Source organism: Megalops cyprinoides, chromosome 17 (genome assembly GCF_013368585.1).
Source record: "Megalops cyprinoides isolate fMegCyp1 chromosome 17, fMegCyp1.pri, whole genome shotgun sequence".
Lineage (NCBI taxonomy): Eukaryota > Metazoa > Chordata > Actinopteri > Elopiformes > Megalopidae > Megalops > Megalops cyprinoides.
This window is the reverse complement of record NC_050599.1, coordinates 25,414,396-25,440,818: the sequence shown is the minus strand read 5'-3', so window position 1 is coordinate 25,440,818 and position 26,423 is coordinate 25,414,396. Positions and strand designations below refer to the sequence as shown.

Genomic DNA, 26,423 nt, shown 5'->3' with positions numbered 1-26,423 from the left:
GGATTTAGATTCTACAGGTGGGAGAAGCAGTCCCACAGAATTCACCTGATGTTGACTGATAATCTATCAACTCTCCTGTCCAAATATGTGAAAACTAAAGAGAAAATGCACATTAAAGCACAATAGGCAAAGAATTTAAGAAATGACTCAAGACAGAGTCAACGCAGACAAGGCGGTAAAAAAGTATGTGCTAAAAAAAACACAATTCAGCTTTGCTCCAGTTGCATTCAAGCTTAAATTTCGCCACATATGGCCACATTTTCAAGGTCTTTGCTATCGCTGTTCCTAAACTCATATACAGTACGAATAACGAAAATCCAATCTTTTTTTCCTGAAGGCACCGAGCTCAAGCTGGCACTTACGAGAAAAAGACTTGAGTTTAAAAACAAAAAACAGAAAGTGAGCATGCATTGTTCAAGTTCACAGCTCTTCTGCTGGGTATTTTTGCTGTCTGCTGCCTCTGTTGGCAACTTGTAGGTACTGCAGTAGGCACTACTTCACAAAGTGAGCTTTTTATAATTCCTTAACTCCTCACCACTGACCAACACGTTGGCAGACTGTGACGTCACAATAACATAACGCATGGTGTGTATTCCGTGAAGGGAACAGGTGAGGAGGGGGCTGGGTGCAGCCTGTGTTTCCACGGTGGAGTGAGAGTTTCCGAGGTTAATTTTTGTTCTCGCAGCCCAGCATGTTACACAAAGCACAGAAATGTATACTTGCTTACATACAAATTTTCAAAAGAGAAGGTGTTTTAAACATGTCATATTCAAAACAATATGTTTCCAGCTAATCCATGTACACTGGCAACCAACTGCACAAGTTGTAGTGTTTTGCTATATCAAGTAGAGGGTGTATCTTCTGTTCCTTTCAAAACTGTTGAACAAAATCCCTGAATGGAAAGTGTACGTGTTTCTGACTGGCGGACCCTCTCGATCTCACATGGGGTGAGAATGCCCTGTCTCTCTTTCATGGTGGCAGACATGACACCTTTGAACTGTAAACTTTATTTGCATCGCTGTCAGTACAGTTACAGCAGGTGACAGGTGATGTCGTGTCGGACCAGACTGACACCAGGATTGCGGAAACCAAGGAGGAGATAAACCTGGCGTGTGACAGTGATGCCTGGCGTACCGCAAAGGCCATCCTTTCAAGCGGGCAAAATAAGCCTCAGCCGCGCTCGTCCCAAAATAGACGCCAGGAGCCAGCTTGATTGTTTTCAAACATTTACATCACACATCCGAGATTCCACGTCCAGCTGCCAATTGGATGACACCACCGCGCCTGTCCTCTCCTGACTCATCAGCTGCCGCAAGCAGCGTCTCCGATGCAGAGAAAACAAGAATCCAAGCCCATGGATGATTGGGAAAGACACGGTGGGACTAATTCTGTGTTTCCCAACCCACCGTGTCTGCAGGCTTAATTTCAGCCGAGCGTGACGTTCACCAGGTTTGCGTGAGGCTGTTAACTGAATGCTGATCTGAACTGAACACACGCATTTTAGTTCTTTGTTACAGATGTCGGGTTTGTGGCCATGAGACACTAGCAGAGGTGTTTATTGAAGTTATTTCAATTCATTTCAGCCCCTTTCAACAAACTGTCAGAACAGATTAAGTGAGGGCCTATGACAAGTACACATGCATATTTATACATAACATACAGCTGCACCAAGTCTGAGGGGCAGTTATTAATTTAAAAATTATTGAATAAAAAACTTTATTTTTAATAAAAGTTCAAACTCACCCCTGATTGCATGTATTTTTCACAAATAATTTGTGGCAGGTCAAAGAAGGGCTTTGATAAAGATTCAGTTAACAAACCCAATGAATTAAGCGCTCAAGAAAAACCATCATTCACACAGGGTTCCCAGCAATGGGCCTGGGAAATGAAGCCAGTCTATCACAAACACAAAAATATCTAATAAATTAAATGAAACCTTACTCCTGCAACAGCATCCATATGGGTAAATTCATCCTTTACCTATGTACCCTTTATCAAAATTGAGATCGCACCTGTCAGTCCTCCATGTAACAAAAACTCACCCTGTGCCAAGAGGAATGTACAGGAAGCACAATGGGTAGACATGGGACACACTTAACATGTATATTTAAGTTCAGTAAGTTCAGCCCCACTAGTGTCCTTGAAGAAAGTCAAATTCCTTATGCTGTTCATTCAGTTTGTAGGTGTACGTTGTACAGATTATTTTTTTTGCTTCGGTGACTGAAATGTTTTCACATTTTTGGTTGGTTCCTATAAAACACACGTGCAAGCACACACGTGCTGTGGGTCCTTTGGTTTGTTCAGAGCTGTAGTGGCCCCTCGTGCCTGCAGTGGCTGAGTGTCTGTGTGTTGGTGAAGGTGCGCGCTACCGGGAGAGGCACCTGGAAGCACACCTCGGCGACAGGTGAGGTCACGTGGCGCACGTGGTGGTGCCGGAGGCGGCCGCCCCACCCGCAGATGGGGCGGAGGCACAGTAGCGGTCGGCGCTGCGCTGTGAGCTGGCGCGGGGGCGGAGCTGACGTTCCCGCATGAGGCGCCTGGCGCAGCCCTGCTCCCGCGGGTGGCTGCGCGGGTAGAAGCCCTTCCTGTGGAGGCTGTAGCCACGCCTCTGGCGGACAGCCCGCCCGCCCTCCTCTTCCTCTTCCCGCCCTGGGCAGCGGGCCGCATGTCTCTCCGCCGCCTCCTCGCTCCCCAGGAGCAGTCCGCAGTTCAGGCAGGGGAGGGCCTCCTCCGCCAGGTCCGCTGAGAGGGCATCGGCTCCCGCCACCGAGGCCGCCACCGCGCCCTTGGGGTCCCCGCAGCGCTCGGCATGCTCCTGCAGCTGCCTCCCCCGGACAAAGACCTGCCCGCACCTCCCGCACGCGCAGATGTGGCCCATGTGGCTGGAGATGTAGTGGGCAGAGCGGTCCTCCTCCTCCAAGGGCTCTCCGCACAGCTCGCATGGCGAGCCCCGGTCCTCCTCCTTGATCCGCCGCCCTCCCGCGCCCTCGCCAGCTGATATGCCCTCTTTTTCGTCACGGTCGAACGGGCCCTGGTCCCCCATGATATCCTCATAGCTCGCGTGGTCCCCTCCTCTGATCTCTCCCACCCGGACGATCGTGACACCGTCCATGGCCGATTCCAAGATGTCTTCTGGCTCCATTTTGATGGTGATGCCATTCCCTGTGCCTGTCCCCACCGACCTGTTGCTGGACTCCTTGCTGAAGGCATCTGCCAGGTCGGATGAGTGGCCATGCCAGTCGCCGCCCCCCTTCCAGCCGTCGCTGTGGCCCTCGGACCCGTCGGAGACGGAGCCCTCTGCTTTCCCCGGGGTGTGCTTGGCCCTGCCCCCAGGCTCAGGGCTCTGGAAAGCCTTCCGGTTGGTGCAGGTGAGCCCATGCTCGGCGAGCAGCTTCTCACAGCTGAAGACGAAGCCGCAGTCGTCGCAGGTGTAGGTGCGGCCGAAGCGGGGCCGCTCCCTTGCGCCCGCCCTGCGCCCTGGGGGCCTCTTACGTAGGTCGCAGGGCCGGTCAGCAATGTTTTCGGTGACCAGCGGGATGAGGGCCGGAGCCGCCGGTGCTGCTACCTCCTCCGTGGGCCTGCCCACGCCTGCCCGGGCGGGCACAGAGCCAGGGGCGGGCTGGAGGCGCTCTACACCCCCTTCCACACTGCTCTGCCGAGGCTGCTCATACATCCGCACCCCGAACATCATCTTCCCCTCCGCCGGGCCCAAGGATGGGGACGAGCTGGAGGAGGAGGACGACGATGAGGAAGAGGGTGCGAGGCAGGTCCCCCGGACGCCCTTGAGGTCCTCTGGGGAGTCCGGGATGTAGTACATCTGCAGGTAAGCCATTGCCACCCTCAACTCCTCAAACTCGCAGGTGTCGGTGACAGTCCGGCCCAGGTACATGAGCTGCAGGATGAGGTCGAAGCACTCGGCGCTGATGGGCATGTTGCTGAGGTCGAGGCGCGCTGTCACCCGCTGCTCCTTGATGAACATCATGCGGAAGTAGGAGCTGCAGGCCGCCAGCACGGCCTTGTGGGCCCTGAAATCCACATCTCCCACGGCAATGGAGCAGTCACAGAGGAAGCCCCACTCCCGCTGGTTATTAAGCTGCTGTAGGACATGTTCACTGTGACTTGGCCTGGCCATCGCGAGGCGTCTGGTTGCTGTATCTGTGTCCCTAAGAATTGGGGAGGGGACGGAAGACAAATAAGTTGGGCGCGGGACAAAGAGTTGGGTAATTGTTTATATAATGTAACAATGAAGAGGGAATCACAATTAATACAACAGAAATTGTCTTAAGGAAGAAAACACCTGCAGATATGGACAGTTCTTGTCTGGAATGAAATATATTTATGTCTACATTTTAACAATTTATTGCATAGTTCGTTAAATTTTTTTATCGTAAATACCTTCACTTTCTGAGTGGAACATGAAGCTGTGAGAAAAAAAATCATAATTTGTAATCTAAATATTCTGTCGTGTTGGGTCACTGTAGCCTGACCACTGGCTGATTCAGAGTATCTGAGAGGGCGACATCCGTGTGAATGAGTGTTTTGCTTTTTTTCTCCCTGTTACCGGTCAGAAACGGAGCGCTTGCATTTACGTCTTTCAGCTCCTACCATCCACATTTGAGATGCCTTGACCCACCTAAAGGTTTCCAAATCGAATACTGTCGCTATGGCTAACATGCTAATAGCGGAGTTTGTTGTGTTTACACACCATGTGTTGTCTTGCGTGTTCGTTTTTGCCGAGAACATATTGCAAAGTTATACTGTTTAAGATCAAAAGCTCGTTAGAGTTGCCAACACGGAGTAGCCGCGCCGGCTTTTCTGTTAAACTCACATCAGCTATCCAGGCTAGCTGTTCAGCTAAATTGTGTTACTACATCTGACTTCCGTAACAACAAAACACTACGCGAATTTTCAAACTTGCACAAACCTATGCTCCTAAATAACATTCCTTATGTCTGTTTAATCAAAAGAACAACACATTCGCTCTGGCAAACTTCAGATAACTGCATTGTTTGTCGATTATGGATGTTGACGGTTTCACGGCTAGGTGGTCGACGTCCCTCCCACGCATTCTCATTGGCCTGCAGCTACAGTGGATTTATGCGGGCATCCTGGATGTCAATCATACAAAAGCAAAAAGTCATTTTAAAGTATGCAAGGCATAATCTATTTTGGCCTTCTTTATCACGTGCGTGGACACAATCTGTGTTGGAATGACTCACGTCATACGTGAGAAAGCCGCAACTAAACAGGAACTGGGCCATAACAACGTTGTATGAAGTCTTACGTACGAGAGGCCACCCAGTGCTGCTCCCGCATTCGTGATATGACAAAAATATAACGTTAGCTTGCTAGCTAGCTACCATGGCTGCGGCACGCACAGTAATGACAGTACTCAAAGAAAGAGGCAACTGATACTCACCTCCTATATGGGGCGCCGAGCCTCGCTCAACTAAAACTCCAGATGGGATGCGTCTGCCCTGGAGCGGTGCCCTTTGCTTCTTTTATGCCAGTGTAAAGTTATGGCGAGAATAATCGCGAAGACGGACCCCTCCTGCTGCACGACTGAAACAACTTCCGCACAGCCACTCTCTGTGCTGTTACCGCACTGAGGCTGTGTCTGTCTGTGCCAGGTCCAACCCTACTCACGCAAACCCAGCCCTCCCACGGCCCATGTTGTAGCTGATTGTAAGCTACGACACAGCACACTGTTAGGCATAAGAGGGCAGAAGAGGCATACTTTTCAGCATCTAGTATCTCGTATTTATACCTACACGCGGTAACTAAAGTTAAACTAAATGTTTTCAATATTACACGTCCTTGATTCGCATTTTCAGCGGAATTTATTTATCTCAGTCAGCATAGTTGGATGTACTGTAAATGTATAACTAGTTAATTGGCTAAGTAACTTTTTACTTTTAAAAACAATAAGCCACATATCGGAATGCCCTTTCTTTGTATTAAAGTAAAACAGATCATTTTTATGTGGAAGTGATAAAGAGCACAATCATTTTACTCAGATCAGCTCTGACATCAAACTGAAGCGTGCTTTAACGTTTGATGCGGCGGACTGCATTGTATACGCGCGTCTATCCTCATGCTGCATCCATGACAATAATCTTAACTCCAGGCAATACATTTTGTTATTTGCATCAAAATATATTTCAAGTTTCCGCATGCATAAGAAAAGATGTGAAAATGGGCATATGATTACAACAGCAGCATATTTACTCTCATTTCTTGACATTAGAGTATATGCAGGTAAAATTTTACCTTTGTATACGCAAGGACAACAAATGTGATCACGTGACAGACAACAAGCTGAGCTCGCAGTCGCACAGGAAGGAGCGCGAGACCGTGCGAGAACTTCCCTGCAGCAACAAATACAATCTAAACCCATTCACGTACCTAGCTACATTAGCGGTAAGAGAGCTTTTGCGCAATCGATACTAATGAACACGTTTTGGTATTATCTGAGAAATTCACATGCATGTGCGGGGGCCCAGGGTGCATGACATGCGCTATGTATTTCCCGGTGTCTTATTTCAGCAAGAACACTTGAATCAGTGTTGACGTGTGAAAATGGATGTGATGCAGTCTAGCTGGCTGTCGAGAGTTGCGAAAATGGGGGTATCTTTGTTAACGTTCACTGATGGATAAATTTATGGACGATGCATTCCTTTAACATAAATCCATGCATACATGAACGGGAAAATGCACCTGATTTTCCTAAGTTGAATGCGTATTGACGGCATAAATGGCATTTGTTTCCGCAGATGTAGCTTGAATTGGTGTGTATTATATACATAAGGAGTCAGCTGTTTATGCTGGTATTATTTGGTGCTTTACTGTGGTGAATTTCGCTTTTGAAATCCGACCATTGCTGTATTTTCTGTTACAGTCCAAAGACAGAAAAAATTTCAGGTACGTATTGAACTATTGTTGCTGTATAACAAACAAGCTAGGTAATAAAGTGACTGAACAACGCATAACTAGCTCGCTGCGAAAGTTAATAGCGGGTGATGGGTTGAAGGAGTCAAAGTCACAGACGAGTGTTCATATTGTCGTTGAATGCTGAGAAACATTGGTGTGCATCGTTGGGGTTAACAGTTGCAAAACGCGGTAGCGCCACAGCTGCTGTCCAGATGAAAACAGCTGTTTTGTGTTCCATTGAATGGGATTGCAACTTTATCCTCATTTTCCTAATTTGGCCAGCAGGTGGCGTTCCGATTAACCCAGGTTCAACGCCTCAGAGGAGCCGCGAGACTCCGTTGTGGTCGAGGTCGGGAGGACGGTTGCCATGGAGGTGTCCAGCCACAGCTTGTTCCTCCTGCAACAGCTCAATGTGCAGAGAGAGTTCGGCTTCCTGTGCGACTGCACCGTCGCCATTGGCAATGTCTACTTCAAAGCCCACCGTGCTGTTCTGGCTGCCTTCTCCAACTACTTCAAAATGATCTTCATCCATCAGTCTAGGTCAGGTGACCAGGGAAATATTCACAGCAGATTTGCTTCTCTGTAAAGATGAATCAGTGATGCCCTCCAGTCACTGTAGTACTTGCCTGACCTGTCTGTCATAGCAGTTACCATCTTTTTACATATTCAGCCACAACAAAGCAGAAACTTGCTTTATATAGTTGTCAATTTCCCCATTTTTCTGTGGCTCAGGGCTTCTTCTTTTGCATGAGATTTTGTGTGTTTTTAGGTGTGCTCCTATTTAGAATAATAAAATATATTTTAATAATTTAATAATCAGTAATTAGAAACGTAAACTATATAATATATAATTTCAATTCTTACCTTTTCCAGTGGTTTTTAGGTAGAACTGTTTTAGTTTGTTTTTTTCTGTTCTGTTGTATGTCTTCATATATGTAATATTTTTGAAAATATTTTAAGTGTCTGTATATCACCCCCATTCTTTTATCAAGTGCTGTTTTCAGTTGTGTTCTATTCCATGTGAAGTACTTTGGACTGCAGAAATTTTATAAAACATACTATACTCCAATTGCCACATCATGATGGAATATCTGGCAAGGAAATTGTTTCAGAAAGACTTGTTTTAGTTCAGCAGTTGTGACTGAGACTGCAAGTAGTTCAGCAGTTGTCTGACTGAGACTGCAAGTTGTTCAGCAATTGTCAAAGACTGAAAGCATAATTAAAAAGAGGAAAAATCAAGGACTGAACTGACAATATTTCATGAATAACTAAAAGATGAAATTTCTGTTATATTTTATCAGTCATTTTTCGGCATGTTGCATGTCCCAGCTTTGGTTGTGGGCCTTGTTAAAAGGTTAAAGCCTTCTGTGAGTAAGAAATCGAGTATGCATCCCATAATCACCCCCCACCCCTCAATTCTCATTGCCTCCACAGTGAGTGCATTAAGATCCAGCCCACGGACATACAGCCGGATGTGTTCAGCTACCTGCTCCATATCATGTACACGGGTACCGGTCCGAAGCAGCAGGTGGAGCCAAACCGCCTGCAAGAGGGTATCAAGTTTCTCCACGCCTACCAGCTGTGCCACAGCGATGGCGACCAGGACGCCCCCCACGACAGCGTCAAAATGTCCAACCTCTACGGCATCCAGATCTCGTCCCAGTCGGCCGCCAAAGACGGCCTCGGCCTGAAGGGGGCCCAGGGGCGGGGTCTGGGTGGGGACCGTCCTGGGGGCCGGACTGAGCGCGCCCGAGCCCAGCCTCCCTTGGCGGGGGCGCCGGAGGGGAGGCCGCCTGTCGGACAGGCGCCGGAGCTCCACGGGGTGTCCTCGGTGGCCTGTGGCGAGGACCCCGTTGCCGCAGTGGCGGCGGGGATCAAGCAGGAGCCGGTGGAGGCGGAGGTGTCGGCGGAGCCTCGCTCCCCGGCCCAGACCACCCCCAGCCCGTGCCTCTTCAAAGACAGCCCCCGGGCGCTGCGGTGCCAGCACTGCGGGGAGCAGTGCGGGACCCGCCAGGGCCTGCGTGAGCACCTCTTTGCCCACGCCACCAGCTCCCCGCCCTTCGGGGCCCCCGCCGCCGCCCCTCCGGACAATGTCGGCAGCCCGGGGGAGGCTCTGAAGGGGCCGGCCGGGGAGGAGCTGGAGGAGCTGGAGGGCTCCGGGGAGCGTCTCCTTGGAGGACGGAGCCCCAGCTCGCGGGAGTCGGAGCCAGGCGGCCTGGAGGAGGCGCTGCGGCAGAGCCGGGCGCTGGCCGAGGAGCTGGCGGCCGAGCTGAGGGGCGGCGGCGGCAGCAGCCCCCGCTCGCGCAAGCGCAGGATCGTCTGCGCCGTCTGCGGCCTGCGCTTCGGCCAGAAGGTGCAGCTGCAGGAGCACATGTACAGCCACACGGGCAAGAGCTCCCGCTACCACCGCTACAGCCGCCTCTGCAGCCAGCTCATCCAGGCCTCCCAGCACTTCTGCGACAGCCAGGCTGAGCTCGCAGCCGAGGAGGCCGCCAGAGACGCCCAGGACAACGGCAGCTCCTGCTACTCCCTAGACTCTGAGATCTCCCAGGAGAGCATCGACACATTCGTTGTGGAGTGAAAATCAAATGGAAAAAAAACAAAAAAAACAAGTCAGCTTTCTTCCCAGGATCTTTCTTGGGTAGTTCCTGCTCATGTTTTTCTCACTAGCTTTAATGAATCTTTGTCTTCATTACTTTAACCCTCACTTCCTGTCATGTGACGCTATCCATGTCCACACATGTCTGTTGCTCTTGGCACTGTTGACAGTTGACAGTTTTGATATCTGCGTTCTTTTTCCACAGTAAAGACAGTCTCAACAGAGCTGAGACTGTCTTTAAATTCCTTGAACTGGACACCTCAAGTAGCTGATATTTAGGAAAAGAGCACATTCAGATAAATTGCCCTTGTGACAAACCAACACAAGTGAGAAATCAGCTTTTCATTTTAAGTTATTCTTTGCAGGTACATTTCCTTATAAAAGAACAGTTGCTGTCATAAGTGAGAAAGTCACGCATTTGATATTCTTATTCATACTTGATAATTTTGCGGAACTTTTAAACACTTCACACACATCTGTGTCTGTGCCTTCAAAATCATTTGGGAGTCCTGAAGCAAAGAAAAATGGCACTTCTTCTCATTTCTGCACTTAAACCATTGAGCCCAGAGGCATTGTTTCTACATGGAAAGAAAGCTACCATAGATATTGTGCAGTCTGGCTGATATTCTGCTGCAATTTCCAGTTGCAGTAACAGTCAAACAAAGAGAGATTCTAATACATTAGTATCATTCTGTGGTATTTACCTGAATGTTCTGACTCAAGTTTGAGGAAGTGGGCCGGGCCATGGATGTTGCATCTGGGGTCGAGGGAGGTTGGATTAATACACAGATAGGACCTGTAGTCTAGATTGTAGAACAGTTCCATTTCTATACAGTTTATCTGTTTTTGAGTAGGTATTTAATAGGTCTCCCTCTCCCATACAGTTGGTGATTCATGACTCACAGTTTAGTGGTAGTCCTCAAGGATGTGTCATTTGTTGTAAGCTTGATGAAAGCCTGCAATGTTTGTGCAATAGCTGTGCCATGCTGTCCAGTATGATCATGGGATCACTTGTAAAGTAAGAGTCATTTGAATGAAACATAGCTTTTGAATGGATGCACATGCAACACATTTCAAATGAAAACCTCATGATTTTTTTTTTGTTCTATTTGGACCTATTTTTTGTCAGTACTCATATTGTATGGGTCGTTACAAGGGTGCCAGAATGTATATGAGGCTGCATTTGAAAGTGATGAACCAGGAAACACAGTAGTTAGTAATCTGTTCTGATTAGGAAGCTGATGAGGATGTGTCTCTGTATTGGGTCTCCTTCATCGTTTTTGTGGGTGTGTGCTATTGGTGCGTTGTTTTGCTGTGGTAGTTTCAGTTCATTGTTTACAACGTGTCTTCATCCTTCCTGATATCTGCTCCAGTTGGTCAGTCACTTAAATCATATCACATTAGAAAAGCCACGCCTCTATTTATTTTATTATGAACACTAATGTGTGTCACTGTTTTAAACTACAACAAAAAAAAAACATTTGCAAATAAAATGCTTTTTCAAAAACAGTCTGATGTGTGTATTATCACATAGGCAGATGGAGTGATGTTTACCATGGTGACAAGTGCACATGATGCATGAAATATTTGATTCATTTACATGTACATTTATTTATTTAGCAGATGCTTTTATCCAAAGCAACGTACAAAAGTGCACACAGTAGGTATAGCGACAGTACGGGGACAGGATGTGTACAGTTCCACAATGAGACAGTAGTTCTCAGCTGAGAGCAAGGTCTGTTTGAGGACACAGTACTACACACACAATCTAATTTATACAGCTAAAGGGTATAGGGCAACTAATAAGATCCAACTTCAAAACAGCGCAATGAGTGCCTGAGTAAAGGCAGTAACAAGAAAACAAAACACAAAAAGTACACAGCAATTTATAACAGCACTGATCCGGGGGGGGGGGGGGGGGGGGTGATTGTGCGATAGGTCAGTCCAGGTAGAGTCTGAAGAGATGTGTCAATGCATAAATACATACATACATTCTGCAATTTTTAAATGCAATATTCATACACCATTCCTTTAATGACAAAAACAGGAAAAAGTCATCTGGAGGGAAATATTAAGAGATGCTAATGTGAAAGTGCCCTAAAGTGATCCACATGGGATGGTAATCCATGGGATACCAGCACTTTTCTTACCAGCAGCATGCTTGCTCAGCTCTGAGTACTCTCTGTCCTTCACAGCTGATCAGCTTTCCCACCAAATCTTTACCCCACTGTAAAATACAGTGCAAAATTTATTCTGATCCAGGATTGGTGACTAAGGGCAATGAGTCTCTGCATTGCTTACTACTGTCTTTGTAGTAATGGCAGATTGCCACGAGAGGGAGATGTCGGACCAAGAGATGAAAAGCAAGCATGTTCTGGCATTTGATTGGTCAGGGATTCATAATTTATTGAGAGGAGTATATTATATTACAGCATGCTTTAGGCATACCAGTGTGGACATCAACATTAGAATGTGAAAACGGTCAGTTAGCCAAAGAGAGATCATGTTCATCTGGTAGTCTCATGTTTTACCTTTCAACACCAGTGAGTATGTATGCCCTTATCTCCTCAGATTTCATCCAGAACGCTTATTTGAATCTTTTTTGCCATGCCTTTGTTGGCAGTACTGTCAACTGATATATTCACTTCCACTCTGTCAGATTGCAACAACCAAAAAAGTTTTTCTTTCGTGGTGACCCACACAATACAGCTCCGTGCATTTAATTTGTGTCCTGCTGGTCTTGTAACGTGATTGTCTTGTTACCTTATGCATTGCTATGGAAACAAGATTCGCAATCTGGGGTGTCAGATTTTCAAAAAGTCATATTTCTGGCACACAGAGTTACGTGGGAGGGTAAAGGAACGCCAACGAGCCTGCGTATAACCTTCTTACTGCACGCACATCTGTGACGGACAGACCTTCGCGGAGGGGTAATCCAGTGGGGGAATTCAAAGTGACTGTAATTGCGTTGTCCACCTATACCTTGACAAAACACAGCCCGACGAGCCGAGTGACCTTTGCTTGCTTGATTTTTTTATTCCATGCCTTTCTTTGTGAACATGTGTAAGTGGATTGTAGCTGGTGTGTGTATTTCATAACTGCACATCGTGAGTGGCGGTATGACTCATTCGTTCGCTGAAAACATCTGTTCGCTCGGAGGGAAATAAATCTGGCTATCGGACTGTCATCACTGCAGTCAGTCAGATCATTTCCTAATTGTGTTTTACTTTACACAAGATTAATAAACATTTACTGAGTGCTGTGAATATTATTTTATGGGTGTGTTAATAGCTATTATGGATGTAGGCCTATATAAGCTCTAAGAGACCCTTGCTGTATTTTTAATAATGATTTTAACGTACTTTCATTAAAAAGAGAGGTAACAATAATGAAATTACTGGCTAGCTCTGGGAGGTGTGAGATTGAGAGCCCGCAACTGACCAATCGGAGCTTCTCAAAGGTGAACAATATGTCTCCATTAGTTTAAACAAACTAGGCAACGCACCAATTAAACTTAAGTGACTCACACTGCATATGCTTGCCTGAGGTGGTCACTATTAGATGGAGTGTTGCATTGTCGGTCTTGAACAGCAAATCCATTTGGCCAGAAAGCAGAAATAAGGCGGTTATCTGGCAAAATACCCATTTGTCCTTAACTCTGCGTAGCATACTTAAGATATTGATTTCTTCCCCTGCATTCATAAATTTCACGGTAGTATTCCCACTAAAATTAACGAACACACTCATCACAACTTCGTAGAATATAGTAACATGGTGGACGTACAGGATTTCTGACTTTTCTTAGTAACTCATTGCCAGTGTGAGAGCAGTAAAGTTGTGATACTAATTTCTTCCTTATGTTTTATCTTCATCAAATGCTAATTTAATGAGAGCGCGCTCTTAAGTTTTGCCACTACTTAATGCTGTAGTTGATTAGAGTCCGTTATTCTAGAGTAGCACTCAAATATGTCACTCCTTAGAAACGAACCCAGCAAAGGCGTAGGCCTACATCGCTGTTTATCAGCACCATTTCGATCTCTTCCAGTAGGCCTTTGGGGAATGCATCCAAATACAGAACTGATTTTGTTGCTATTTGTCAAATGAAGTGTTGCCAGAGGATCGTCGTGTTCCTCAGATTTTGTCCAATAATTCAAAAGCCACTTTAAGTTACGGATTTAAATCCTAAAGGGATAAAACGGAAACATTGGTACAGAAAATGAATTGAGTGTCCATGGTGCTTAATCTGTCTGCAGCCCCCTGTCCATCTGTGTATCTAGAGGATGTTATAGTCCTTACAGGATTGCCACAAATAGGCTATATAAAATTTATCTTGACAGAACATATAACAAGTAAAAAAAATATCACAACTTGCACCTGCAGGTAGCTTGGATAGGATCTGAACACTCAACTTTATGATTCTCCCTACTTTAAGACCTTTTACCTTGTGACTCATGACTCAGCCCTGGATTTCCAGGTGTACCACAGTGCAGTCCAGCCTACAGTGTTTTTCCTTCTGCTGCAAGTTAACAATAACTGTGTCATTCTGTGATGAGGTATTACCTAGCATTTAAAATGAGCAGGTGAGGCAGTCCACACCCATACAGACCCTTAGTGGCCATCTTAAGATACAGAACATGTATCATTACATTCATATGCATATTATGAGTAGATTTGACAAACTGCAAGTAGAATATGTTCTAAATCTTTTTTTCCCTCCAGCTTTTTTGCCTTGTGACCAGAATTCTCAAAAAAATCTATTTTGTATCTTGTGAAAATAACCATCGTCACACACATTTTCATGGGTCCAGCTGGCTGGACATTTGGCCTTAAACCCATGAAATCTGTTCAGCCCTGATGCTATTGGATAGAGATGGTACCATGGAAAAATCTATCAGAGCAGAAAAAACAAAAGAGCAACAAAAAACCAATCAGTACCATAATTAATACCGATAATTTTAATGCAGATTACGAATCCAATCATTGACAGTTGCAATATCCCAAACCATGCTGAGAAAATTTACAAGCACAAATGCTAAAGTACTTCAAAGCCTCATCTCATTATAGACATAGAGGGTAGATGGTTGTGAAGATATTCCAATATAAATTTACAAATTTAAAGTGACAGGTCGTTGTGTGATGAAACACTTTGAAATTATCACCTTGATCTAAGACACAGGACAGACTTTTATAACACATTTTAAAATGAATCAGAACAGGCCTGATTTGGATGGCGGAAACACTGTCTGCTAACGCAGACTTCAAACACAAGATGAAAGAGGCGGAGCCAGCACAACTGTGGCATTTTGACAATGCATAAAAACTGGCACAGACAGCAGCACAAGTGGAAAAGTGGGCTGGGAACGAGATGGAGGTCTGAACAAGGCGTGATCACACATTGGCCAATCAAGATCTGCCACAATCGAATTATGTCACAATCAAGATGTATGTCACATTACCGCTGCAATTACATTATGTCACAATTAGGATGTATGTCACATTACTGCCACGGCAAAACAGCATTCTCCAAATGAGGGACGCTCATACCTGTGGCAAGTTCAAAGGGAGAGGAAGATAGCAGCATATGAAAGATAAGAATAATCCGTTAAACATCTTGTGTTGATAAAAGAGTTAGTTTACATTATATATAGCATTATTTGTGTGCACAGATGCAATATTGAACTTAATAATGTCAATCTTGCAGAGAAAATGCTCTGAAAAATGATGTTTCTTTTGATATGGCCAATTTGACACTTACTCATTTAATTACAACAATGTTGTCCAGTACCTTAATTATTTTGTAATGAAAGTTTGTCAGTTTGTTATTTTGTCTTTACAGCTAAAAATTTAGTATTTGTATAACTTATTAGCAGGAATAGGAATTCTATTCCTATTCCTGAACAATGCTACACTGATAGATACAATGTCCATTCTATGCTTAGAAGATTTAATGACAGCAATACAATTTCGGCATTGTAAATGTTTGGTCAATTACACAATGTGTCTGTGGCAAGCTGTCACTGTGTAGGGGGCACAATTTAGCAGTGAGGGAAAAGGAATCATAATCTGATCCAGAATAGTTAGTATTCACGCATGTGGTGCTACAGTTGCCATTTAAAACTGGACCCCCTGACAATGACATAAGCGGTACTGACCGATGGTGCTTGCAGCTGCACGTAAATGCAGTCAATGTGATCTCAGCCTGCAAGGAAATCCCCATCGATGTGCTACAACAACTCTATGGCATAGGAGAATGAGGCAGCTGTCATCTTCACAGCAACAGGTAAGGAGCGCAAACAGTGAGAACAGCTTTGAACATCAAGCACATGGCAGAATGAGGCCAGCACATTCTTAAACACAAGAAGCTGCTTCTGACCTCCCACCTCTGAAATGGAGAGGGAATCACTCAAGGGTTGTACCCTTTCACTACAAAGGCAATAAATGGCTATTTTGCAAAAATATCACTTTATGAATTTTTAACTCTGTTGCTATTTCAGGCTTGATTTTTACTTGGCAGCCCACTAGAGTCTTTTAATAATTTCTTTCTCTTTGTGGTTGTGAGGTCTGCTTGAACCACATCAACTTTTTGCTTTACTGTGTTTTTTCAGTGTTTTTGTATTGGACCAATAGAGAGTATTTGATAGACGGATTACTGTAATTAATAAATAAGACATTAATTACACAATATGACACATCACAGGAGGCAGCTAGTCTTCTTCTTTTCAAAGTCTGGTTGGTGATTTTATTTTCTGTAGGTGTGTACACTCTTCATTATTCTCCATGACCAGTGCTTTTATTGAAATCAGTAATATTGTCAATTAAATTTTCGTGATGATGGACATATGACTTTTCCATATCTCTCACAGTTTACCAGTAACTCAAAGACATTATACTGGGGCCTCTGCAAGCTCTCAGGTGTCACAATGCCTACTGTGTCCTAGATGCCAATGCATGCTGAATGTTCACGACCACTCCCTAACCCACCTATTAACCTCCTACACTGGGCAAAATACTAATGCTATCAACTGTATTCTTGGCGCTGCTGACAATTTTGCTGAGGGCAAATGATCAAAATACAACTGCACTACCTACAGCGACACCTTTCTGCACCATCAAAATCTGGCCTGAGCTGCCCAAGGGTTGACACATAAAATACAATGAGATGCTAACACTGCGCCATGACTGAATTTGTCCAGCGTATTCCGCATTTTCCCAACAGCACAACCACATACAAGTAACACAGGTTCAGCGTCATCATATACTCTTAAAGTAAACACACAATAATACATGCTTGCTGCTTTGGTGGGTGTGACACAGATCACTTGCAATCATTTCCATCTGCCATGTTCTGAGGTCTAAAAAGTTGCATTGTTCTAGTTGGCTGGGCACTAACGGAAAGCTCCGTTGGCAGTCTTGGCTGTTGATGCATTCTTTACGCAGGGAGCTATTGAAAGTGTCTGGCCACGTGGAGGAGAGGGGCGAGGAGAATACTGCAACGTGTGACAACTCCGTGGAATCTTAGTCAATCTCCCTGAATTCCTGCTGGTCGTTATTGATTGACATGGATTAAACACAGCCATAAAGGGGTTAAAGATGACCTTGACACGACATTGATAGCAGTGCCTTCTAGGTCTGTTTTACATGATCCTTTAACATGCAAGTCGTGAAAAGGTTAATGGTGGCCTTGACTTTCTTGCGCCCCTCTGTGGACACTTGAGGCAGTACCGTCGTCTTCTGCTCTGAGCTGATCCAGGGCAGCCTTGACGGCTGCCTTGACTACAGAGCAAGCAGTCTGCACCAGCAGGGTCTCACGACATGGCATGCCTTCATCGACAGAGAGGTCAGGGAGGAGGATGGCCTCTGGGGTATGCACTAATGGCCCGTTTCTTACTATCCCATCTATTTCAGTGCGGTAACATCGTACAAGGTCAATGCCGTTGTGCGCCTCAGTGTTCAAGGGCAGGAAGTCTTGCATGTGTCTTTCCTGTGAGATTTTATAACAGCAATCATTCTCCTCTATCGCGCCCTTTTCAAACATGGCAGCCTCCTCTGGAATTCTGTCTGTCTCAGCACGCACTACCCCCTCAAGTGATTTGACACCTGCCTCTTCTCCCACATCAGTGGACAAATTTGAGTCTTCCCCAAAAGTGTGGGGCTCTTCCATCACAGGTGTCAGGCCACTGTTTTTCAAGGCATTGTCGGTTTTTAAAATCCGATCATTCCTCTCCACTCCTTCCTTGGGGCATCCCCCACATTCTTCCTCATCCTTTCTCCTTCTCAAACATTTCCCAGAAGCCTCAGCAGTATCGCTCTCCTCCGTTCCCTCAGCTCTCTCTGCGCTTACCTCCACACTCACTGTTAGGGTCTCTGAACGTGACCCTCTGATATGACAGTCAGCTTCTAAACCATCAACTTCTTGTGTGGCGGGTGCTGCCTGTCCATGATCTGCAGGCCTACCAGGAAGCCCCGTGGTGTCCTCACCTAGAGGTTCTTGAGGGCTCCCATCCACCCCCTGCAGAGACTTTTTGCCATCCCTCTTGAAGAAGCGGCCCACTCTTTTCTTGAAGGAAGCTTTCGGGCGCTTTTTGTCCTCTCTGCCTGGCACTGCCTGTTCTAAACGTCCCTCTTTTGGCTTGCGGGGGCCGTGAGGCTCCATCAAGAGCCTTCTGAAGGTCGCCCAAGTTCCGGCCGAGAATGCGTCGCTTCTTTGCGAGCGAGCATCGGTGTGGCAGTGGGCGGTTTCACCGTCGCACTGCTCATCTTTCGGGTCGGCGGAGTTGCCCGCGGCTCTCTTGGTGGCACAGCCAGTCTGCCTCTTCTGACAGGTGTCGCCAGTGATTCCATCTCCACAAGGGTCGTTCCTCTGCCTTTTGACGCAGAGCAGAGAAGGGGACCAGAACTGCTTCCAGCTCGTCTTCCCTGTCCGTCTTTTTGCTGTATCCCCACTGCCTGGGGGATCTCCCTTCACTTCATTTTCCTCTGAGGTGGAGCTTATTCCTGAGGCTCCAGCGAAGACATTGGCTGGGGCCTCTTCACTTTCAGTTTCTGGCTGCTCACTCTGAGGTTTCTGGACGTCGCCCACAGCCACCAACAGAGAACCATTGTCTACAGGGGTATCTTGCGTGGTACCCTGCATCCCATTATTATCGCCCACTCCACTGTGTATTCCAGCTTGACCATCTATTTTGTTTTCACCCTGGTTCTTGGCCCTGAATTTGCCTAGAAGAAGTCTGGGAGGGCCAGTCAACTTCCGCTTCAACCCAACTTTTTCTTGACCAACTTGGACTTCCTGTACTGACATGATCGGTTTGTGAGTCGGCACCGAAGTGAAAGGTGTTGTTCCTTCAAACAGTCATAGGCATCAGTACATCTTCATGCTGAATTTGATGCTATTTTGCTAAACATGGTCTTGTATTTCCTGCATAATGACTGTAGCTTTTGCTGAGGTCCTCTTGTCAAGAAGGAACACCTAAACCCTGAGGTAAATCGAAAACAGATCCTTGATTACAGCTCTGTACCATTTCAATTAACAAACCCAAACTCCTAAATATTGACTGTTTGTGATAAGCAAGATGTGGTAAACAAGATGCTACACTGTCATAGGGAAACTCCGCATTTATTGTAATCCATACAGCGAGAACACAAATAAAAGAAAAGTTATCATATTTAGGAAGCACAGTATTAGACACCTTTAAAAATGTGCTCTTAGACTACTGAATATCCAGTCCAGTTAACTGGTCAAATCCTGCCAGTTGCACAGTGCATTAAACAACCTTACACAACATTACAGAAAGGGCGTCCAACAATAGTGATTTAAAACCAGCTCGTTAATTTTTTTCTTTTTTAATCGTGCTGAGATACACCCACCTTATTTTTTACGAAGTGTTGACGGATATCTTTAAATAGTGCATATCAATTAATGCTATTATCATACATTTTAGGGCTACATTACATTAAGCAGCAGGTGTGCTAAAAGCATCTTGTTTTATTTGCCTTTACCCATCCTTTTCTCATTTACTGAATGTTCCAAAACTGAAATTGCGTATCTGAAAAACCCCATTTGCACAAAATGTACAAAAATGCATAAAAACTAATGCGCAGGAATATCGTTGACGAGTTAGACCATTAGAGTTTATTTCCCTACAAAGGGGAAAAGCGGTGCTAAATGCAACCGCGAGGACTACCACATACTCCATCTACTTCAAGCACCGCGACAATAGCACAATAATCACATTTATTTTAGTCTCGTGTTCCACATCCTCCGCGATAAAATGTCGATTAAAAGGCTTTACAGCAGTACTCCTTCACATTGCTCTCTGGCTGCAATTAAACTGTTATTTTCATATTTTCCATTTTCAAAACGCATACTATTGTTTCCTTCTCGTGAAATTAATGGTTTCAATGTTTTATTTTGTACTTCCATACACATACACTATTGTTATGTTACATAGACAATTTTAAAAAAAAGTTCATACAAAAGCAACGACGCATAATCTTACTCTTATCAAAGGTAGAACGAGACATACAGAAATAGGAAATAAGAGTTAACTTACTGTAATGCAATGCTCTGCGAATTACTGCAGACCGATAAGGTTTGTTTTCAAAGTTCAACACGTAGGCTACCAAACGACTCGACTGAGAGGGAAAGCGTTCTGCAACCACGCGCTTGACTGCGAGCCCGAATACACGCTGGTGGCTGTCGTCAGCAAGCGGGCAGGTGTCGGCTACGGTTACCATGGAAACGTAACGAATGACAGTTTGTTTCCAGAAATGTGTCATGCCGTCATTGACAACGAAAGAGCAGCAGGTAATTGCACCAAAACGAATTAAGGTAATGGCACGAGTACATTAAACCTCGTCTTCTGTCGGAAATCCCGAATAAAAACTGCAAACACTGAGCCAATTTACGGGTCCACATATGACATCGTGTTTCCTTTGCTTTGTTGAAAGAGAGGTATACCCTTAGATGTATATGTCAAATTCCATCACGCCACCTACTATGTGCGTGCACATGTGTGTGAGTAGTGTGTGTGTGTGTGTGTGTGTGTGTGCGTGTGTGACAGTGAGAAAGAGAGAGAGACTGAGAGCATATATGAACTTTCCAGTGAATGACATGCTAGTGATCTGAAGTGAAGCAGACAAACTCCAGTTGTCTTCTGGTCTAATTAACCAATCATATGTCTAGCCTATAAAAATAGGCCAGTCCTCTTTGTACTTCATCCAGCATATAGTGAAACTTTCCCTTGTAAACCTGATCAAAATGACACCCAAAAATCATCTGTGTTAAAGGCGTGTACATGTGGGTGGTGGTTAGGAATGATAGGGCATTTTGTTCTGCTTGAATATATTTTTGTGGTTTGCGTCCTTACTGTGCAAGTTCCCTTGGCAACCAAAGGTCAGAGGAGAAAAACAATGTAGGTTGTTTATTTCACATCCATCGGACAACTCTTCCATCTAACGATGATATAGTGCTTCTTTGTAAGGATGGTGTAGTACGCTGTGCTTCACTAAGCAATGTGATCTAATGTAATATTGCTTTGTGGGGCATTATTAGGTCCCACATTTACTATAATGTCTTTCTTTTAATTATTGCAGCATTGCAGTGTTTTGTGATTTTATGTATGATGATCTAGGAAATCCAGCAGCTGTGACTACCTGTAAAATGTGCCCTATGGCTAACTTAGGCACAACATCATTGGACATGTCATGGATGTTTTTAATTGTACAATGTACCTACTACATGAATAAACCATGCATGTAATTATTAGGTACCCTGCACCTTCTTGTCCTTTGTTTTTATCGCTGTTGATTATCTTAAAGCCATCTTACAGTAGTTCTGGGTGTATCTGTGATTGTTTCTTCCGTGGCATTTATTTAAGGCATTATGCCATAATTACATTAACATTTATGTCATATTTGTCTAGTGCAGCATGTTGTTCTGGATAAGACTTTCTGTAAAATAAATAAATTAATTTTATCAAATATAACCAAATAATAATAATAGATGTTTTTTTTTTTATCAAATCGATTTGGCATTCAACTTTAGGGTCTGCTAATTTTGCCATCGGTGCTATAATTTGTCTCTCAGAGAATGCTGCTGAACTGAACGGATGTAAGTAGGGCAGGACCATTAGCTTTTGGAAATTGAACATGTTTCCCATTTCTCTTGGAGTCTGTCCCTCGTGGCTATGCTCCTATTAATTTCTTGGCCAGTGAAAAACTGAAGCAGATTTATTTGGGACATCTATCAAAGTCGGGACAACTCTGTGATTTTGTTGGTTCTGTCACCTAGATCACAGGGAGAGGGTGACACTGCTCTTGACCTCCCTGCTGCTAAATGCTGTAGCCATAATTCAGTCCCAGATGACAGTTATGTTCTTATGATTCTGAATGGGAAATCCCCATTCACTTCCTCTGCAAAATCTTCTTGCTGTTACTCTGTCCAGCCGTACTTCCCCCTCCCCCGTCTCGTCCTTACGTTGCATGCCGCAACATTGAAAGGACAAGTGAGGGCTGTTATTTTCGTCCCCTCTCAGGACAGTTCAACACAGACCTCTCAAGATGGTTTTAAAATGATGCCTTTAGCCTCTCCTACTTCCAGCTGAAGAGCCTTCACTGAGCTGAAATGTGCAGTCATATTCATAGAGCAGAATACTGCAGTCAATACAGTGCAGCCCCCAAAAACTGCTGAAGAAATGGACCTTGAACAGCACTATGGAAATCAAAACAGAATAAGAGGGAATTGGTGCCATGTGACAAATTCTGTCATGTGTCAGTCAATCTGCCAAAGAGTGCTCAGCCAGTGGAACATAACCCTGACAGTTGTTCAGTGAACTAGGATGGAAATGGGCCTGCTTAGTCTCCAAGCACAGTTGGGTCCTGGCTGGACTCTGGATATCATGGGAGTTTTGGGGAGGGGAGAGAAAGACTGCCTCAGTGCCCGCCACAAATATTTATCAAAGGGTTGTGTGCTTACTGCTTCTGAGCGGAAAAAAGTAAAAAGTATCAGAACTATTCTTCACTGGACAAAGAAATTCGCACTTATTTCTGACCATGTTCAATTTCACGGATTCATAATTTCGGCCTTTTCCACACCTCACACACACACACACACACACACACACACACACATACATAAACAAGCAATGCAGACTTTGATGTCAACCTGAGAGGAAGCCGTCCTCAGATGCACCGAGGAATCCAAGGCCATTCATACTTGCAAAGTTGACGTCTCTGTAATGGTGCGAATTTGTCTTTGTAATGACATGCAGGGTCCTACTAGAGTGGAACAAATGGCGGTGTGGTTTCCTTTTTCTGAGAACGGCGCCAGGGCCGGAGGTATTAGCAAGCTCTCAGCGGGTCTGCGGCATCCGCTTTGAACTGCAAGGGGCGCGTCGCCGCCGCTTTCTGCAGTTCGTCTAAATCGCCCACCTTTAAAAAGTGACACGCAGTTCCAGCTCTTTCCATACACGTTCGTGAGCAGGCGAGAGCTTGGCGGGCACCCTGCATCATTGACTTTTCTCCCTGTTAATCACTCGGGTGTCATCGCCCTCACGTTTAATGCAGTCCCTCAATAGACAGATCTGCTGCATCTCAGGACATAAATCCAGGTTTGGCTGAACCATCAAAGCTTTCACAAATCAACCCTGAATGGCCGTTCACTCAGTGTCTTCTCAGTTTGCCCAGCACAACATTTTCCCTATCGTTTATTTGGAAAGACTTGCAGATCCACCAGAAAGTACAAATTCTTATTAAGCTCCTATTGCACTAGCATTGCAGAGGTGAATCGAAACACTGATCAGCTTTCTCAGAGCAGCCAAGGGTGCCTTTTAATCTGGATTTAATCTGGAGCAAGAGGTGACTGGTCTAAAAACAGACTGGAGGATTCAGGCAGGTGCAATACTTTGGTCAGATGGACAAGAAGAAAAAATAAATTGGTTCCCAGGCAGAACTACTGGTTTGACACTCTCCCCCTGTGCATGATAGGAATCCACAGAATCCACTGAATACTTGATTTCATTTTTTTGCCAAAAAGAAATTGAGAGGAAAAACAGCAATTGCTAAATCCAAGATAGATCAGTGTGTCTCAACCCGAAGGCAATGATCTGCTTGTCGAGTTTAGTTCCAGTCACTTCTCATTTACTGATTAAGGTTTTGTTGAGCTGTGAATGCACTCACCTGTTAAATATCTGTATTTAACATCTCTTAATGGTTAATCGTCTGTAAATCCTTTCCACACACCATACCCACAATGCATTTATTTCCCTGTGAATTAGCAGCAGCCTATTAAATAATGTCAAACTCAGAACAGCATTCAATTAACAGCTCAATTAAACAGAATAATGGAGAGCTCAGCTGGAATGAAAGGAGGTGTGCGAAGCATGCCCCCAGGGCTAGCACTGGGAATACAGAGCCAAATAGCCTCTGTGGCCTCAGAATGCAAAACTGGGTTAGCGCATGCATGCATGTAGTTCACCTTGCAATTGAAGTTCAAAAGGATCTGGGAGGAGAATTTTCAGACAATCCCTATCCAATTAACCAAACCTAGACAAGCCAGACCCATCTGTGTGTAAAAATCCCGCTTACCACTCCTCTCTGTGGCAGCTGTTCACGGCATCCCTATTCAACCCCCTCCCCCCCTTTCCGTATTTATGATGTCTAAATTGAGGGTAAACAACCTTGTGCCATTGCCAGGTGCAATCCCTCCATTGGACGCCCAGCCAAATACGAACACTCACATCAATCACAACCTTCACGCTTTGATGGAAATTCATATCTACCGAATTATCATTTACCACTCAGGCATAATTGGAACTTGAATTGCACTGTGAGTTTTAGAGCACCACGAATAGTTCAGTACCAGGAGCACAGTAATAGCACCACGAAAGGAGCCTTTAAAAGAAACGGAACTGCACATTTTCTGCAGTGCAAAAATAACCTCTGTCTGCTTCTGTGCTGCAGTCTGAAACTTGAGGATGCCATGTTAAGTGTTTTGTGACAGGACGTCTCAGAGGAGAGCACAACACCTCGGATGTACTTTAAAGTCTTTGCTCGTTGGCCTGCTTTGCTGATTGGTGAAGCGAAAATCAGCGAGGGGCTTCCTATGGTGGCACATAAACACATCACTATCAATATAACATGAATGGGTAACATTTATATAGCACCATTCATCCCTTTGCATGAGCACTTTCCTGCAAGTGGGGGTAACACCTCACCCACCTGAAAGATGCAGGGCAGCCATTTTGTGCCAAAGCTCAGACCCTGAGGCAGAGCGACAGGGTTTCTTCACCAGTTAAACTGGGACAAGACTGAATGGTACAGTGCAAACAAATCCCACAGCCAATCAAAAATCAACAGCACACATTTATGCACATAGTCTTATACAAGACATATCTAAGATATATTTTTTCACCACATATAACAAAATGTAATCCATGTTTACTGCCTGTCTGTAGGATATAGCCATTACTGTCACTTTAAAATGTGGACATTTGTGCATAAATTATAGAAGACTTATACTTTAAAAATAATTAAAAATGGCATGTATGGAATTGTGTAAATGAATATGCTCCTTAATGAATATAATCCTTAATATGATTTGTATACTTTCTTCTATGTTAGAGTCGATATATTCATATTCAGTGTATTTATATGTATATTTACATTTACATTTTTACATTATTTACATGAGAATCATGTCTCTGTACTAAAAATAAGGTTTGTTTCTGAATGCCAACTTTTGTTTTGGACTGATGAAGACCCAGGTGTAAAACAGCACACATGATTAGATACATAATAATTGAATGCGATGGTATTCTGTGGGCTCTCCCCTAGAGCAGTGAGTGGGAGGCAGTTTGGGCAGAGACTACAGCACAGCGTCATGCTGCCTTCTGAGCACTGCAGCAGAAACGTTATGTGGATTCTGATTCTTGGATTTCAAGGAGAAATTATATTTGAGAATAAATGTCAAGGGGAAATATGGAAACATTCCCCTGATCTAACAATAATCTATCTCCTTCCTCAGGTCTTTATCTGTTTCACTGACATTTAAGCTGCTTGGCTTGACAAACAGTGCCTCTGCTGCTCAAATAGCAGCTACTGCTGCTGCAAGATACCCACAGTGAGAATAACCTGGCTGAGCACCAGTGTGCCTCACAGGCGAACAATGCACACCCTCATGCGTGCATTCACCCACACACACCCACTATTACTCATGCTTTCATACACACACACACACACACACACAACCAGACCAACCCACACATTCACACATACCCATTACCCACACATGCACAAAAACACACCCACATGTATGCACACACACACACACACACAGAAAGGCATGTGCACATGGACGCAAACATTCACATACAGTGACACACGACACACCCATGTAAACATACATACCAGCCATCCATGCCTGGCTTAAATTCACAGCACTCTCAGACTATGTCTGTGCTTTCATTCTACTGAGCTCTGTGGCTAAACACATCTTATTTGTCTCACCAAACTCTTTGACTTCCATCATTGTATAGTCTACATGAGAGCTTTCTAAAAATAAATATTAAAAATCAAACAGACAGTAGATACATGTGGACGTTATCCACAACACTACTGTGTAATCTGTTACGGTGGAAACCTAGAAAACACATTCTATTTCAGGGGTGAACACATAGCTATTGCTTGTCACTCTGGGACTTCCACAGGATGAGCAAGTGCCTGAACACTCACTAAAGTTCATGAAGATGGATCTCTGAAAGTGGCTGGAGAGCACAGCACAGGGCATCCAAGAAGCAATTCAGAGATAAAGCCAACACCTTATGAACAGGATGAATCAAACTTTTAGATTGAATGAGTTCTTTATTTATCGCTTATCAATGGGAGTTACAAGATAGCT

General features: G+C 44.7%; 3 protein-coding genes across 3 annotated transcripts; 1 reads left to right on the top strand and 2 right to left on the bottom strand.

Moving 5' to 3' along the window:
- Nucleotides 1–1,423: 1,423 nt before the first annotated feature.
- On the bottom strand, nt 1,424–5,588 carry LOC118792320 (zinc finger and BTB domain-containing protein 1-like). Its single transcript, XM_036550147.1, has 2 exons — nt 5,420–5,588; nt 1,424–4,163 (listed from the first exon to the last, which is right to left on the bottom strand). Exon 2 carries the CDS (start codon nt 4,130–4,132, stop codon nt 2,411–2,413), a length of 1,722 nt encoding a protein of 573 aa, XP_036406040.1. The 5' UTR covers nt 4,133–4,163; nt 5,420–5,588; the 3' UTR covers nt 1,424–2,410.
- A 769-nt stretch (nt 5,589–6,357) lies between these two features.
- On the top strand, nt 6,358–9,780 carry LOC118792620 (zinc finger and BTB domain-containing protein 25-like). Its single transcript, XM_036550506.1, has 3 exons — nt 6,358–6,420; nt 7,216–7,470; nt 8,365–9,780. The coding sequence occupies exons 2-3, from the start codon at nt 7,298–7,300 to the stop codon at nt 9,509–9,511; spliced, it is 1,320 nt and encodes a 439-aa protein (XP_036406399.1). The 5' UTR covers nt 6,358–6,420; nt 7,216–7,297; the 3' UTR covers nt 9,512–9,780.
- A 5,677-nt stretch (nt 9,781–15,457) lies between these two features.
- On the bottom strand, nt 15,458–20,168 carry si:dkey-1h6.8. Its single transcript, XM_036550087.1, has 2 exons — nt 20,080–20,168; nt 15,458–19,002 (listed from the first exon to the last, which is right to left on the bottom strand). Exon 2 carries the CDS (start codon nt 18,825–18,827, stop codon nt 17,199–17,201), a length of 1,629 nt encoding a protein of 542 aa, XP_036405980.1. The 5' UTR covers nt 18,828–19,002; nt 20,080–20,168; the 3' UTR covers nt 15,458–17,198.
- Nucleotides 20,169–26,423: the final 6,255 nt, after the last annotated feature.